General features: G+C 35.4%; 1 protein-coding gene and 1 long non-coding RNA gene across 2 annotated transcripts; both read right to left on the bottom strand.

Moving 5' to 3' along the window:
- Nucleotides 1-8,210: 8,210 nt before the first annotated feature.
- On the bottom strand, nt 8,211-9,528 carry LOC132106183 (uncharacterized). Its single transcript, XR_009424053.1, has 3 exons — nt 9,212-9,528; nt 9,054-9,141; nt 8,211-8,281 (listed from the first exon to the last, which is right to left on the bottom strand). It is a non-coding gene; the product is annotated as an uncharacterized LOC132106183 (long non-coding RNA).
- Nucleotides 9,529-10,060: 532 nt separating this feature from the next.
- On the bottom strand, nt 10,061-16,516 carry LOC132106166 (BEN domain-containing protein 6-like). The gene is made up of 6 exons (XM_059511827.1): nt 16,461-16,516; nt 16,248-16,356; nt 15,792-15,925; nt 10,909-11,113; nt 10,713-10,809; nt 10,061-10,208 (listed from the first exon to the last, which is right to left on the bottom strand). Exons 3-6 carry the CDS (start codon nt 15,912-15,914, stop codon nt 10,181-10,183), a joined length of 453 nt encoding a protein of 150 aa, XP_059367810.1. The 5' UTR covers nt 15,915-15,925; nt 16,248-16,356; nt 16,461-16,516; the 3' UTR covers nt 10,061-10,180.
- Between the last annotated feature and the right edge of the window lie 100 nt (nt 16,517-16,616).

Here is a 16,616-nt window from a genome sequence, read left to right as displayed (position 1 = left end):
CATGCATTACCACAGAGATAGATCTCACAAAGGAAATCAAGGGTCAAGATCCCAACTAAAGCAGACACTGATCTCCATGATGATGGCATAATTTTAACAAATCAAAATTATCTTCAACATCTGATCCTCTGTAAATCTCAATAACAGCAGGTGTTCATCACTAATGTCAAATCTTCATTTAATTAGTCACTTAATTACATTTACATTTAATCCTTTAGCAGAAGCTTTTATCCAAAGCGACTTACAAATGAGAACAATAGAAGCAGTCAGGTCAACAAGAGAACAAAAACAGTCTACAAGTGCCATGACAAGTCTCAGTTAGTCTAGTATAGAACGCATAGTATTTTTATTATTTTTTTAATTAAAAGACAAGAAAAGGAAAAGTGCTAGTGTTAGTTGGTTAAGTGCAGGCGAAAAAGATGAGTCTTTAGCCGTTTCTTGAAAATAAGTAAAGACTCAGCTGTACGAATTGAGATTGGGAGGTCATTCCACCAGCTGGGCACAGTCCAGGAAAAGGTCCGTGAGAGTGATTTTGAACTTCTTTGGGATGGTACCACAAGGCGTCGATCACTTGCAGAGCGCAAACTTCTGGAGGGCACATAAGATTTAACCAATGAGTTTAGGTAAGTTGGTGCCGTGCCAGTGGTCGTCTTGTAGGCTAGCATCAGTACCTTGAATTTGATGCGAGCAGCTACTGGTAGCCAGTGTAACCTGATGAGGAGAGGAGTAACGTGAGCTTTTTTTGGCTCATTGAAGATAACCCTCGCTGCTGCATTCTGGATCAATTGCAGAGGCTTGACAGTACATACAGGAAGGCCCGCCAGGAGAGCATTACAATAGTCCAGTCTGGAGAAAACAAGCGCTTGGACAAGAAGTTGGGTTGCTTGCTCTGACAGGAAGGGTCTAATCTTCCTAATGTTGTACAAGGCAAACCTGCAGGACCGGGTAGTTGTAGCAATGTGGTCTGTGAAGCTTAACTGATGATCCATCAAAACTCCTAGGTTTCTAGCTGTCCTCGAAGGAGTAATGGTTGATGAGCCCAGCTGTATAGAGAAGTTGTGATGAAGCAATGGGTTAGTTGGAATCACCAGGAGTTCTGTCTTCGTAAGGTTAAGCTGAAGGTGATGGTCATTCATCCAGCTAGAGATGTCACTCAGACAGGCTGAAATGCGAGCAGCTACCGTCGGGTCATCTGGTTGGAATGAGAGGTAGAGTTGGGTGTCATCAGCGTAGCAGTGATAAGAAAAGCCATGCTTCTGAATGACAGATCCTAATGATGTCATGTAGATTGAGAAGAGAAGTGGTCCAAGTACTGGGCCTTGAGGAACCCCAGTAGCAAGGTGGTGTGATTTTGAAACATCACCCCTCCAAGACACACTGAAGGATCTGTCAGAGAGGTAGGACTTAACCCACAGGAGTGCAGTTCCAGAGATGCCCATCTTTCTGAGGGTGGACAGGAGAATCTGGTGATTAACAGTGTCAAATTATCTCATTAACTTTACCTCTTTGAGGACTTGACTTTTTTATTTTTCTCTTCACTCAGCTGACCCGCGACTGCACTTGCCAAGTTCAACTCCAACCACATTATCAAGTTTGCTGATGACACAACTGTGGTAGGTCTCATCAGCAAAATGAATGAAACACCCTACAGAAAGGCTGTGGCACAACTTGTTGAAAGGTGTAGGTGTAATGCAAACAACCCGTCCCGCAATGTAAGAAAAAAAGAGTTTATGATTGACTTTAGAAGAAGTGCTAAATTCCTGGGGTTGCACATAACAGAAGACCTCACCTGGACCACCAACACCATGTCATTATCCTAGAAGGCACAAAAGTGGTTCCATTTCCTACACTGACTTAAAAGAGCAAGTTTCCTTCCACCCATCCTCACCACATTCTATAGGGACACCAGTGAGAGCGTGCTGACCAGCTGCATCACTGTCTGGTATGGGAACTGTAGTGCATCAGACCGCAAGACCCACCAGCAGACAGTAAACACAGTTGCAAACAATGCTCCAGAATAGCCAACTGTATCATGAAGGACCTCGCCCCATCCCTCCCACAGTCTCTTCCAGCTCTTGCCATCAAGAAAGACGGCACCACAGCATCAGGGTCCACTCTGCAAGACTGCTCAACATCTTTTTCCCCTAGGCTGCGAAAGCACTCAATTTCAATCACCTAACCCCCCACCGAAACCTCATCCACAGCCCTAGCTCCTGAAACAAGGACCCTTTCCTAGAATAAATTTTGTTCTACTGTATATCCACGCATGTAGCGGAGTGACAATAAAGCTCAACTTGACTTGATCTTGACTTGAACTGACACAGATATGAGAAACGCAAGTTACAGTTAATGAGGGCAAGTCATGGCACATGAAAGATAACATCAGCAGCAAATAATAAAATAATTAGTAACACTCAAATGGACTCCAGCCTCAGGTATCATGCATGTACTGACAGTAGTGGTGCAATGTATATATATATATATATATATATATATATATATATATATATACAGTGTTGGGGAGTAACTAGTTACATGTAACGGCGTTACGTAATTTAATTACAAAATTATTGTAACTGTAATTAGTTACAGTTACTACGAAAAAATGAGTAATTAAATTACAGTTACTTATGAAATTTTTAACGATTACAAAGGGGATTACATTTGAATATTTACACACATTCACATACAGATTTAACTGATTTCTTTCCCAAATTGCACTGACTATTCTGAGACATACCGCCCTAATAATTTACGGGATGCGGAAATACAGTCTGGTTCGTAGAATAAAAACGGAATGCCTAACGCGGACGGAATATGCCACATTTTGGATGACTAAATCAAAAGTAGGTCAGTACACTTGAATCAAAACATGACATCGACTAGTGTCTGTGAATAGTAAGCCCCAAAAATGCAATATATGACTTGCACATTCTGCGTGTCTGTGGAAATCAGTTCATTTGATAATTAAATCTCTAAAAAGTCATGAAGTGCTAGTCATGACTTGCGCGCTCTCCGCGCCTCCGCCAAACGGTTTGGATCAGACTCAGAGTAATCAATGCGAGAGAGAGAGACAGAGAGAGAGAGAATAGAGTGGATTGCTGGAGCAGAGAAGCAGAACTACTGTTCAGGGTTTCAGGTCAGTTTCATCTGTAAAGATGCTTTTTTGTCTTTGTTTTTTTATTTATTTAATCAAGCAGCAGCACGTTGCTCATCAGTCATCACTCAAAATATTATTTAAAGCACATCATTATTATCTGTTGTAATGTTACAGTGGGAATTTATCTGAAAAAAATGTCGATTTCTTTATAGGTTTAGGGGGAGCTACGACAGACAACACAACCCTTACGAAAATGTACATTTTAATATTTAACTATAAATCCAGAGAAAATGGTTACTATTGTTTAAATGTGGTAACCAAAAATGTAAAATTATTTTACAAATATATTTATTTAAAAATAAATACAAATCCATTTGCAAAAAAAAAACAAAAACAAAACAAGGTTATTTTACTTTTATATAGGCTAATAAAAGCAAGGTTAATTTTTGTAAGGGAAAAACATGATTCGTGTACAGTATTAGGATTTTTCTATAAAGATATTGTAGTATTGTAGAGTATAGTTTTGTTCAATCTTGAGTATTACGAGAGGGATGGATAACAGGGCAAAATAAAGAGACTGAAGAGAAAAATGGAAGTGAAGGTGCAGTTCAGGAGAGAACTTTTAATTATTTTGCATGTCCCTAAATTAAAGATTTAAACCTTTTTTTATGTCAGGTCCATACAAAAAAATTGTTTTGTCCATGAATTTGTTTGTATGAGTTTGAATTTTCCAGTCTGAATTTTTTTCCCAGTCCGCCCCTCCTGTAAATTAATGGCAAAGACATGGTTTCATTTACTACACATAGTCCTACTGAAGCTCGCAGTGTTTTCAACCTCTGCCATCTCAATATAGGTGTACACGAGCACATAAACATAATTTCTAGAACTGTTTTGTGTCACTTAATGTGCATTTTACTTATTTTGAGAAAACTATCATCATGTACAAAGAGACAGCAGTTAAAAAAAACACCAATGTTTCAGGAGTTTAGTACACAGAATACGTCACATGCTTATTAGATAACTGTATTTAAGTTGATGTATATGCTTTTATTTACTATTCTTTAATTTTCACAAATTTAGAAAAGTAATCAAAAAGTACTCAAAAGTAATTAGTTACATTACTTTAATAAAGTAATTGAAAAAGTTACACTACTATTACATTTTAAGCAGGGTAACTTGTAATCTGTAACCTATTACATTTCCAAAGTAACCTTCTCAACACTGTATATATAGCAGGAAAAATCTGTATGGACTAGGACGTGTGTCTATATGGTCCTACCCTTACGAAAATTAACCATGGTTTTACTATAGTAAAACTGAAGTTAACTATGACTGTGGTAACAGTGGTATTTTGGTGCGAACCATGGTTTTTAAAAACCATGGTTTTACTACATTTATATTGTAGTAATAATATAGTAAAACTGTAGTTTTCCATGACTATAGTAACTGGTATTTTAAAAAACCCTGGTTATGATTCCATGGTTTTACTACAGTTATATTGTAGTAATAATATAGTAAAACTGTAGTTTTCCATGACTGTAGTAACTGATATTTTAAAAAACCCTGGTTATAATTCCATGGTTCTACTACAGTTATATTGTAGTAATAATATAGTAAAACTGTAGTTTTCCATGACTGTAGTAACTGGTATTTTAAAAAACCCTGGTTATAATTCCATGGTTCTACTATAGTTATATTGTAGTAATACTACAGTAAAACCATAGTTACCATGGCTTTTGGAGCAAACCATAGTTTTTAAAACCATGGATCATGTACCATAAATTGTTTACAGTGTAGCCATATGGTTTTACTAAATTCTCTTGAATTACATTTAAGCTATTTAGTTACAACAAGCATCTACAATATAACAACAGAAAGAAGTTACCATGATACAGACTTTATTAACAGAAATTACATAATCTGAAAGAAAATATAAATTTGCATTTGTTCTCACTTATGACATAAAACAATAAACTACAAAGTTGCACAAAATTATTGGTGATAAAGTGGTGCTGTGCAATGGTTCAGTTACTAATTTACAAATAAAAAAAATTGTTCCACTATCCCTTACGAAAATTAACCATGGTTTTACTATAGTAAAACTGTAGTTAACTATGACTGTAGTAACCGTGGTATTTTGGTGCGAACCATGGTTTTTAAAAACCATGGTTTTACTTCAATTGTATTGTAGTAATAATATAGTAAAACTATAGTTTTGCATGACTGTAGTACTGGTAGGCCTATTTTTAAAAACCATGGTTATGATTCCATGGTTCTACTACAGTTATATTGTAGTAATACTACAGTAAAACCATAGTTACCATGGTCTTTGGAGCAAACCATGGTTTTTAAAACCATGGATCATGTACCATAAATTGGTTATAGTGTAGCCATATGGTTTTACTAAATTATCTTGAATTACATTTAAGTCATTTTAATTACAACAAACATCTACAATATAACAACAGAAAGAAGTTCCCATGATACAGATTTTATTACAGAAATTACATAATCTGAAGGAAATAAACTTGCATTTGTTCTTAGGTGACATAACTACAAAGTTGTACAAAATTATTGCTGATAAAGTGGTGCTGTGCAATGGTTCAGTTGCTCATTTACAAATAAAAAAATAGCAATTTGTTCTACTGTAATAATGATTTATATACAAAAATAACATTGTACAAATAAACATGACTAAGAGCACCTTTAAATACACAGCTACCTCCTCTAAAATGTCTATAACCTGTAAACATGTGCCAAAGCATACATTTGCAATTTATACTGTATATTAACAGGATTACAACACCATTACTTAACAATGAATTACTTCATTACTTAAAAACACAACTAAAAGTTTATTTTCTTTTAAATGGAAAATTCTTACATACTACAAAATAAATTCAGAAGAAATGAGCAGTTCTGTAAAAGAATGTTTAAAATGGTATCCACTCACAAGAGATGAAGACATAGAGTCTCCTCATGGGGGATGAATACTCCACACTTGAAATTCTTTGTTTCAAAAACATGTGATGCAGCATCCATGCCAGTAGTTGTCAGTATGAAGTCTGTCATATAGGCCAGTAGGTTACAGTCCAGCTTTGGTTTGGTTCTGTCTTGACCTTCAGCCCAAATGGATGCAGGAGCTAAAATGAGAAGAATACACACCACATTAACACACAGCTTGCTGGAATACTCAACTGTACTATTGAGTAGCCATGTAACAATGTCCAAGTGCAATAATGTCCATTCAGCCAGTGTTTTCATAAATAACCCATAAATTATTAGGGCTCCAAAAGCCAAGCAGAAAGAATGTACATTATATGATCAGCTGAGTGTATTCTCCTTTAAAGTGTATACTCTTGAAATGTTAAACAAAACAAAAAGCACAAGTCTCATATATACATAATTTCACAAAAGAGAAAATGGGTTGGAATAAAGGACAAAAGAGATGGAGAAAGTATTGGTTTGAGTAGAGACATCTAACCAACAAAGGGATAGATCTCTAGACACTCAATTCAATCTTAAATGCATAAATAATAAGGAATTGAGAAATACCCAGATAGATAATCAAGAAAGGGTTTTTATTCACCCAAAGCTATTGTATTGTTTCAAACTGGAAAACAGTACATGAGTCTTGTGGACCTATTTTATGGTTATTTTTTATTCCTTTTACAATTTTAAAAAAGACTGGCTCTGTTATATTTCACTACATGGAAAGAACAAATCAGAACATTCTTCCAAAGTTCACGTTTTGTGTTCCACAGAGTCATAAAGTCTGAAAAAACGTGCGAGTAGATGATGACAGACATAAGATTTTTTTTTTTTTGGTAAGTTAATTATCCATTTAATGTTTATCATATTTAATTTGGGGAGTTATACTGACATTTGTTAGACAAACATTCATTGGATTGTAAATGTACTTGCCAATAGAACTCACTTTCTTTCAGTCCAAGAATTCTTTTTTTTTCATGTTGGTATAGACTGGACAGGTCTTTTTAGCAGACTGGGGACCAAAAAAAAAAAATTGAGATATAGAGTACATACACTGTTAAAAATGTATTGTATTTTTACAGGAAAATCCTGGAGACTAATTGCCGTGAATTTACAGCAAGTAATATACAAGAAACATACTGTTGATTTAATACAATAAAATTCTGTGTTTATACAGCAGTGTTGCTGTGATTACAGTAGCATTAATACAATAAAATGTTGTATTTTGTATTGTTGTCGTACAATCCTCAACAGTGGTGACAATCCCGAAAAACAGAATTGCAGCAATGCATGCTGGGAGCCATGAACATGTTTTGTATGCTGGCATGAAACATGTCACCATTGTTGTGTTTCATATGCCAAATGTTGATGTCTGTGAGTTTATAAATAACCTAAAACATGTTTTAAACAAAAAGTTAGCAAAGACAATATTTATACACTGTTAAACATCAGTGTACGAACCACAACAGTGTTTCAAATTACTTATTTTTATATCAGTTGGTTCACTTAAACCATTTTAGTGCAGTCAGTAGGTTGCTATTAAAACAGACTTGCTGATCTGCTTTATATATGCAGAAATGTTTTCTGAAAACAACTGCAACTGATGCAGAAAAAAGTAGTTCAGCAAAAGTTGAGGGTCAAGAGCACAACTGAAGCAAACCCTGGACTTTTTTATGTTAGAAAGAATATGAAAGTACCAGTTTTAATGCTATCCCACAATGCTTTGTGGTGTCTGTAAAACAATGCTTCTACAGTGTAGTTGCAATAATATTACAGGACTGTCCTTCAATTTCCCATCATGCGTTTGCATTTACAATAAAAACCATGAACACAGTGTATTGTTGTAAAATGTATTGTAAAATTACATCAATTGCTAACAGTGTTATAATCATTATACGTTTATTGATGGCATTCACTACGACTTTACTATTTACCTAGCAAACAGCTGATGGTTTCACACGCTCTCTTGTCTGTATTAAAGAAGATGATAATTAGAAATGACATTTGTGCCAGTCGCAAGTTGTCCAAAATCATTAAATGTAATGCTTAAAGGGTTAGTTTACGAAAAAATGAAAATTCTATCAGTAATTACTCACGCTCATGTTGTTACAACCCCGTAACAAATTAAGATATTTTTGATGAAATTTGAGAGCTGCCTCACTCCTTCATAGGCTTCTAGGTAATTTGATTCTGTTGGCCCAGAAAAGTTAGTAAAGACATGGTTAAAATAGTCCAAGTTACTACAGTGGCTCAACTAGAAGTTTATCAAGCAATGAGAATACTTTTTGTACGCAAAAAATAAAAATATATAAATAACGACTTTATTCAACTATTAATTTTCTTCAGTTCGGGCCTCTGACATGAGTTCATGAGAGCGCCACGACGCATACGTGAGAACTGAGAAGATGACGCATGCAGATGGGTCTGGATGTAGTGTTTAAAATGGTTCTAAAGTGTGCATTTCCTGGATGTCCGAATTGTGAGGAACCAACAAGAAAACATAAAAGTGCCTTACCAATGCCGCAAAATGAATGGCTTACATTTCACTTTCCCATCAAATGATCGTGAGCTTCATCTTCTCAGTTCTCGCGCATGCGTTTTGGATTTCATCAAAAATATCGTAATTTGTGTTCCGAAGATGAACGAAAGTCTTACAGGGTTGGAACAACATGAGGGTGACTAATTACTGACAGAATTTTCGGGTGAACTAACCCTGTAAGATCTGTGCATGGGAGACAATTCTGTGTGGATGTCAAAATATATTAACAATACAAAACAATTTTAGATTCAAATTCAATTTCTTTTGTTTATAGATCTGCCAGGTTCTCACACCAGCCAATCACAGTGCACTCCCTCTCCCGAATACTGATTACTCACACCTGCACCTCATCATCACACTCATCACCTACATCATAAATACACACACCTTACCCCAGCTCATTGTCCGGTCTCATTACCTTACCTCATCCAGCAATCGCCCAGCTTTGTCCTTGTTCCTTCTCCATTGTATCTGTCTTGTCACCCATCGTATCATCCATCAGTCCTCTCACCTGTAAGTGAAAACATTCCATTCACCTCCAGAATCCAGTTCTCCAATTTATCATTGTGCATCTCACTTACCTGCTTTTTTCTGTACCGCTCACTGTTGTCAATAAACTTCCTGTTAACTTCCATCTTCCTTTCCTGAGTCTGCTTCCAAAACAATACAAGTTCAGTGAATGTGAGATGCATTACACACAGAAGGAAATGGTGGGTAACAAAGAAATCTCCAAACGACGCAGTTTCACATTTCCAGGCACCGGCTTCAACCACCACGAGAACTCTTACTTCTCGAGCCATTTTTCCACACCTGTCGAATGTAGTAACATTTTCAGTGAGATGAAATTAAACGTGACTTCCGAGGAAAAGCATATCAACATTGCGATTTGGCTTAGTGCAGATCATCTCACTATATAATGTCACCAAGTGTGACATGGGATCATAGTCAAATACTTCATATATAGATGTTTATCCATATTTTATTTGGGAAGTAAAACTAAAAAAACTTTTTTTTTTTTGTACAAATTTACTTATCACAAATGCATTTGAACTAGAACACATCTTCAGGTCCTATAATTTTTTTTTTCATGGGGGAAAAAAAACAATTGATTATGTACCATATATATTCATTAATGTTATTTTAAGGCAATAGTTAGAATTTATATTTGAACCAGCAGCCACAAGTTGAAAAGACAGTTTGAAGATGAAAATGTGATTGAAAACCAGACACTTTTTTAAATTTTGGTCCAGATAAGTTTTATTTTTTTATTTGGATGTGTATTCTTACTGTATTTTAGTCTTGTCACGTTATTTAATGATTTCTCATTCATATAATTTGTCAGATACAAACCAATAAAATCAAAAGGCAGAAAATGAACCCAAATTGACTAATAAACCTATAAGGACATACAGTAAATGATACAGTAAAAAATGTCTTTTACTGGGGTCCAAAGTAATAACATTTAATGCACTAAAGAGATAACTCATAAAACAATGTATTTTAAAAATAGATTTATAGAAAAGTCAGAAATTGTATCCAACATCCTTCCTTTACTCCTCATCCAGAATTTGGTAAGATCTGTAAATACACAAACACACAATACATCAGCATAAAGCAGAGGTCACAAAACTATTTTTTTTTTTCCTCAGGTTAATGCATTTACATACTGCACAAAATTGTAGTAAGAGACACAAAACTAAAAAGTCGACCTTACTCCGGCGTGCGTTATTGGTTTATTAAGCATAATTGGATGTTTTTAAAAGAAAACTGACAAAAAAACTAGGTGTTAGTTATATGGCAGGACGATATAACGATATATATAACATTGATATGAGTGATCACCGGGATTTTGACCTAACTATATTGTATTTATATAAAGCATTCACAGGCAAATTTTGCTTTATATCTTGAAAAAATCTGACATTCTGATATGTTTTTTTCTTCTACACATATTTGCGATTTGAAATTATACCCTCGTCTCCCATTGCTCAGCCAAACAGCTAGAACCAGCTCAAACTCAAGTCATAGGAAGGCCAATATTCTATCACTTGCTCAAGATCAAAAATTGCTGTCTTAACCTACCCTTTCTTGAACAGCTTGCTTGCATTGTTTAATTTATTTCTTGCTGCCACTCTTAGCTCGTTAATATTTGCAGATGGAAACTTCTTTAAAGTGTACTCTAAAAATCAATTAAAAACTATAATGAGAGATATTTAGTGACAATTAACACAACTGTACACAATATAATGAATACAAAATAATGTATGAAGTATCATACCAAAAATGGCATTGACATGCTTCTTATTCAAGCAAGGTTTCACACTCTCTGATGCACCTCCCTTTAATCCAGTTAAGGAGTGTGTTGACAGCTCCTCCATTGTGAACATCACCCCAAGCAGATCACACACAAGTTTTGAAGGTCTCTGATGGTTGCATCGCATAAGCTGTATTTTGTTAACTGTAACGCCATCAGCAATGGTCACCTAAAACATAATAAAATAATAGTAGAACATCCAAAATGACATTTTAAAAAAAATGGTAACACTTTACAATAAGGTTTCATTAGTTAACATTAGTTAACTACTTTTGTTAACATGAACTAAAAATGAAGAATACTTCTACAGCATTTACTAATCTTCGTTAATGTTAATTTCAACATTAACTTATCTATTATCAAAATCAAGTTGAATTCGTTAACATTAGTTAATGCAAAGTAGGGCTGAATGATTATGGCCTAAAATCAAAACCTCAATTAATTGAATATTTTACCTTGATTACGATTAATGAACGATTATTTTGTTTCTGTTTTGTTTTTTTGCCCTCATAGTTCACTGACAAGGTTTTTACTGTAAATATGATTGACTATTAAAGGTGGGATATTTTTTCCTGTTGAAAGAGCGATCTGACATCATAGCTCACTATCAGCAGTTATCTTATCTATGTTTCGTAACATTTCTTACAGATCTCTGTGTAAGAGATAAATAAAGATCAGATAAAGATAAATTAGCACAGTACCAGTACAAGTGATTGCGTGTGTGAATTAGTCATACCGTCTCTATATTAATTGTGAAGCTGTGGGTTGTAAATAGCAGGCCTCTAGACTAACCTTTTGCACTGGTTGCACTGGTGCGCCTAACTTTTCTTCTTAGGTGCACCAGCACAAAAGTTAGGTGCACCTAAATTTCCGACCGCATCGCATTTAACACCTCATTATTACAAGTTCACTTTTTTAAATCGCTGTCCATATAGACAATATTGACTTGTAAATGATTAACTAAAAACTGGTCAACATAAAGTTCTTTATTTGAAGCACAATTCTACAAAGAAAGGTAACTTACTGGAAAAGTGTTGGTGCTTAAAGTGCTTCACTGAGCTGAAATTTAAACTTAAAACATCTCAAGATAAATGAAATAAAAAGAAAATCTAAATTAACTGTTTTAAGGGCTTCAAACTGAACATCTCATGGCTCAGTGTCTTATTGACTATCCTCCACTGCAGTCACATGCCCCTCGGATGACCAGCTCCTGTAGTTTGGCCTTCTTGATCTTTGGCTAAACCAGCTGGCCACCCTCTCTCTAGCAGCAAAATCTTCCAGACTTTCCCCCTCTACATTCTTATCAGATCTTCACTGTGTCTGAATGAAGGGATGCTCTAGTGTCTGATTTGAACAGCTAAACAGTCCTTAAACAGCTTATACTACTGTCTCAGCTATTACAATAGTTCAGTTTTGTATGTAATAGCAAAGTGATTATATTTAATTTCTTTTATTATTAAGTTAATTTAGAAAAAGGTTAGGAAGAAATTTTTGTTTGTTAAATATAAAGTTTATTTTTTTTTTAGTTTTTTTTTTAAGTAATGACTAAGCGGCCAGCGGCAGACAGTGAGCCTATGTTTGATCAATTTAGCCTTCTCAAATCATTATGACCTGCCTAAAATAAAATCTATAGATATAAAACAGTTCAAGCATATAACAATGTTTAAACGTTAGACCCAGATAAATGTGCGCTATATCCAATAGTTTGTGCGAAGACGCTTCTGGACATGGAGATGCCAGCGTGATCTTGCATTTTTTCAGTGGATACGCCTTCATTTTTGATCATAAAGGTAAGAGTAATACATCATTTGTAACTGCAAAGGGTCTTTTATTTGTGTGCACTCACAGTATAAACAAAACGTTGTCCTTTTATAAAATAAAGAAAACAAACACGATGAGCTTTCTGCGTCTCGTCTTTAACATAAGTACAAAAAAACAGACACTGCCTAAATTATAAATATATCTATAGACATGCTTAATATATCTATAGAAAGCTTTAAATGACTACTTAACGAAATAAAACAAATCGAAAACAAAACCTCTTTCTTTTAATCATAATCCGTAAAGATGCACTTCTCTCTAATGCTCGTCTGAGGAGATGGCGAGTCCGGATCAGCAACTTCATCCTTGAGACACAGACTCAGAAAACACTAGTTTATTAGTAAATAATTCAAATATCTCCTTACTATTTCCCCCTGTCACATTTATGGTATTTACTTTTGCCGGTGCTTTGCGGCAAGTTTGAGCTTATTGCGTGTATTTGAACGTCTTTTCAGCTACGCTGACAGCACACACCATACCGTTGCTGCGGGACACTAAACACCGTCCAGTCGCAGAAGCACGGTTTCGTGTTGTTTCCACCAGCGCGACAAACAAGCAGAAAAAAGTCGGGGTCCGTCGGGCTCAGGCTGAAATGTAGAGCTATGTCTGTTGTTGAACCACAGAGAGACTTTCGGAGTCGCGGAGAATTATTTTTTCCTTCGAATGGCTGGTCACACTGGTGTGACCTCTGATTTTTTTTAGTCGCACCATTGAGAAATTAGGTTGCACTCTAGAGCCCTGAAATAGCCTAGTTCCTTCAAAAGTAGAAAAATATGCTATAATAAGTTTTGAGATTCTAAGCTACTTCAGTGATAAATCACAGGACAGCGCTGACAACTAGTTTCTGCGTTCCTCTGTGCACGTGATCTTCACATCTTTATATATGAGTTTATATGAGTGTTCGTGCCACAATGCAGCTGCGCGAACATGGTAGCTCGATATAATAATACACATCCGATCGTCTAATTGCTTGAATTTCCAAACCATAAAACAAATACAACTGACAAAGTTTAGTGAAGACGCAAGGCTCACCGCTCCTGCGCCATCACTATGTGTTGAACCAGCGTTCACCTCCGTCTTTTGCTTTTATGCCACTGACTGAACGGGGCAGAGTCATATGGCTACATACGCGGTAGTTTGCTTTTAAGGGGGAAGTATTAACAGGATTAAAAACCCGAAATAACCGACATGGGAAAATTATGTTGGTTAGAGGTTCTGAATTTCGGTTTCGATTACTTTTCGATTAATCGTCCAGCCCTAATGCAAAGTGAACTAACTTGAACAAACAATGAACTGCTATATTTTTTATCAGATTAAAAAATACTGTAACAAATGTGTTGAAAAAAAAATGGGGAAAGCTGCACTGCGCAACACTGCGCATGCGTGTTAATGAGACAACTGTCTATTTCTGCTGATATATCTATTTCTTTTGGACATAACTCGGGTGATTGTGCAAGTGAAAAAAAAGCAAGACCCAGCGTGAAGCACTTTTTGCTTTTCAAACACCTGAATCCATTTACTGCATGAACTACCAGCAACTGTGAAAAGTGACACATGGAAATATATTTAATAGCTATAATTTATTTCTAGTAATACAAAACTGGACATCATAACATCTCTGGGGAAAATGTAAGGCCGATGAGTGCTATTCTGTAGTTCTGTAAATAAAACAACTGTGCTCCCAATACCGATCATTCAGTAAATAAAATTCCACTCAAACTTCTATAATAAGAATAGGCAACATAACAATGTTTTTGCGTTTTGGAAAACTCCACATCATATTCTGGCAACACAGATAAAACAACCTAAGAACCATTTATGAATTATATAAATGTTCTTAACGCATTCGAAAATTAGGACTACACATAATCTTATCAGCATGATGAATAAATTATATTAACTGGATTAAACTGTATTCAGAAAGGGAGCAGAGAATGTGTTTATATGCATAAATGACCTTTTAGGTGCATCCAATAAACAATTTTTAGCGTACATATGATACGCACTTTTTGCATGCGTATGATACCTAATTACATCTGGCAAAGGGACTACCGATGAAAAATACCCTTCGGGCTAATTTGGGTACATTTACATTCATGAATATTGATTAATGTACACTGTCCCTTTTAAAAAAAAACAAAAAAAAACGAAATATACAAACCCAGCCATTATTGAATAATAAATTAATTAGATCAGGTGTGATTGTTTATTATGTTGATATATAGGTTGAAACTATCCATGTTATTTGCCAGATGAAGACCTTTCGAAATGTTGCAAGTCAATAAATATCTTTGGCTACTGAAAGCAGAGTGTTGGTTCTTTGTAACTCAGGCCATGTCCACATGAAGCCAGAGCTTTCCCTATCCAATCTTTTTTCCCCCTTGATCTAAAAAACCCCCAGGGGTGTCGTTTCCAGATGTATCCACTCTGGGACCAGGCTTGACGAAAAGCAGATACAATACACATTGTTTGCGTATACAGCTACATGTGTCTCTGTTCAAGGCCTAAGTTAAGTGTTTGGTTACACTTTATTTCGATAGTCCACTTTAGACATTCTACTGACTATAAGTAACTTTGTAACTACATGTCAACTACATCTCAACTAAATCTCAGAAATTTGCAACTACATGTCTACTAACTCTCAGAGTAGACTGTCTGGGTAGGTTTAGGGTTAGTGTTAGGGGTAGGTTTAGGCTTAGTATAAGTTGACAATAAGTTGACAATAAGTTGACAAAGAAAGTGTTAGAAGATATTAAGCAGACAGTCTACTAATACTCTACTAACTGCTAGTTGACATGTAGTTGCAAAGTTACTTACTGCTAGTAGAATGTCTAAAGTGGACTATCAAAATAAAGTGTTACCAAGTGTTTTTTTTTAAAGAGTACCTGCCCACATTTTTAGTTAATAAAAGATTCAATTTATGTCAAAATATTTAAATCCTTATGACAAAATAGTAAGAAATTTACCCAGCTTTTACAATTTTATTTTATCAACCAATTGTGCTTAAAAACAACAACTAAACTTACATCATCCTCAAGGGGGTCCACCTGGTTGTCTTGCGATGAGTGTGGATGTGCAAATATGGCTGGTTTTTGATGCTTTAAAGGGGCACTTCTTTCTTCTAAGCCCCCTTTCAGCGCACACTCCATGCTCTTCAACTCTGAAACAGTGATTCATAAATTGTGCTTTATTACATGACATATAGCTTATAACACGCTCTTACACATTTATTTTTAAACCAGATGCATTTACACCAGTTTTCTCTGGAAAGTGGCCCAGACCCCCTCCTGAAGTGGTTTGAGCGATTGGATTTAAATCTGCCTCGAATGCGTTATGGAGAGCATTTACACCTGATCTTTTCATGATCGAATAGATTAAACACATGAAGTGGCCAGATGTAAAGAGCCCCTATAAATCTCTATCAATTATAACAATGCACTATCTTTACATAGACTACAAAGAAGGCCTGAAATGTTGTTTACCATTTATGGTGTCCAAGTAAAGAACTACTCTTCTGTTGTCTTCTTCCAGCTGCTTTATTTTTTCTTTCAAGGCACAGCAATTTGTGCATTCCTGTACAGCTGTACTGCCCTATACACATATAATATTGGTAGTACAAACTGTTGCAATGTATGTACCCATTTACAGCTAACATTATATATAATCATGCACTAAATCATGATGCATTCACTTACAATTAACTGCTCCTTGCGCTTTTCCAGCAGTTTTGATAAGAGACTAGGCCTCTTTTCAGGCTAAAAAGTGTAGAAGATCACAGTATATAATTTTTCTTAGCAGAGTTACAATATTACAGGTTAAATTATATAAATTTAATTGCAAACTATTTTAAA

The sequence above is a fragment of the Carassius carassius genome, chromosome 26 (assembly GCF_963082965.1).
Source record: "Carassius carassius chromosome 26, fCarCar2.1, whole genome shotgun sequence".
Classification (NCBI taxonomy): Eukaryota; Metazoa; Chordata; class Actinopteri; order Cypriniformes; family Cyprinidae; genus Carassius; species Carassius carassius.
Note: the sequence above shows the minus strand (reverse complement) of the source record. Positions and strands in the feature narration are given on the sequence as shown.

Bases quoted from the DNA above. Each gene is read 5' to 3' on its own strand.
- LOC132106166 (XM_059511827.1), bottom strand. From the start codon at position 15,914: ATGGAGTGTGCGCTGAAAGGGGGCTTAGAAGAAAGAAGTGCCCCTTTA. The intron at 11,114-15,791 runs GTAAGTTTAGTT...ATTATGTTTTAG, and splicing joins TGGACCCCCTTGAGGATGAT to GTGACCATTGCTGATGGCGT. The intron at 10,810-10,908 runs GTATGATACTTC...ATTGATTTTTAG, and splicing joins GCATGTCAATGCCATTTTTG to AGTACACTTTAAAGAAGTTT.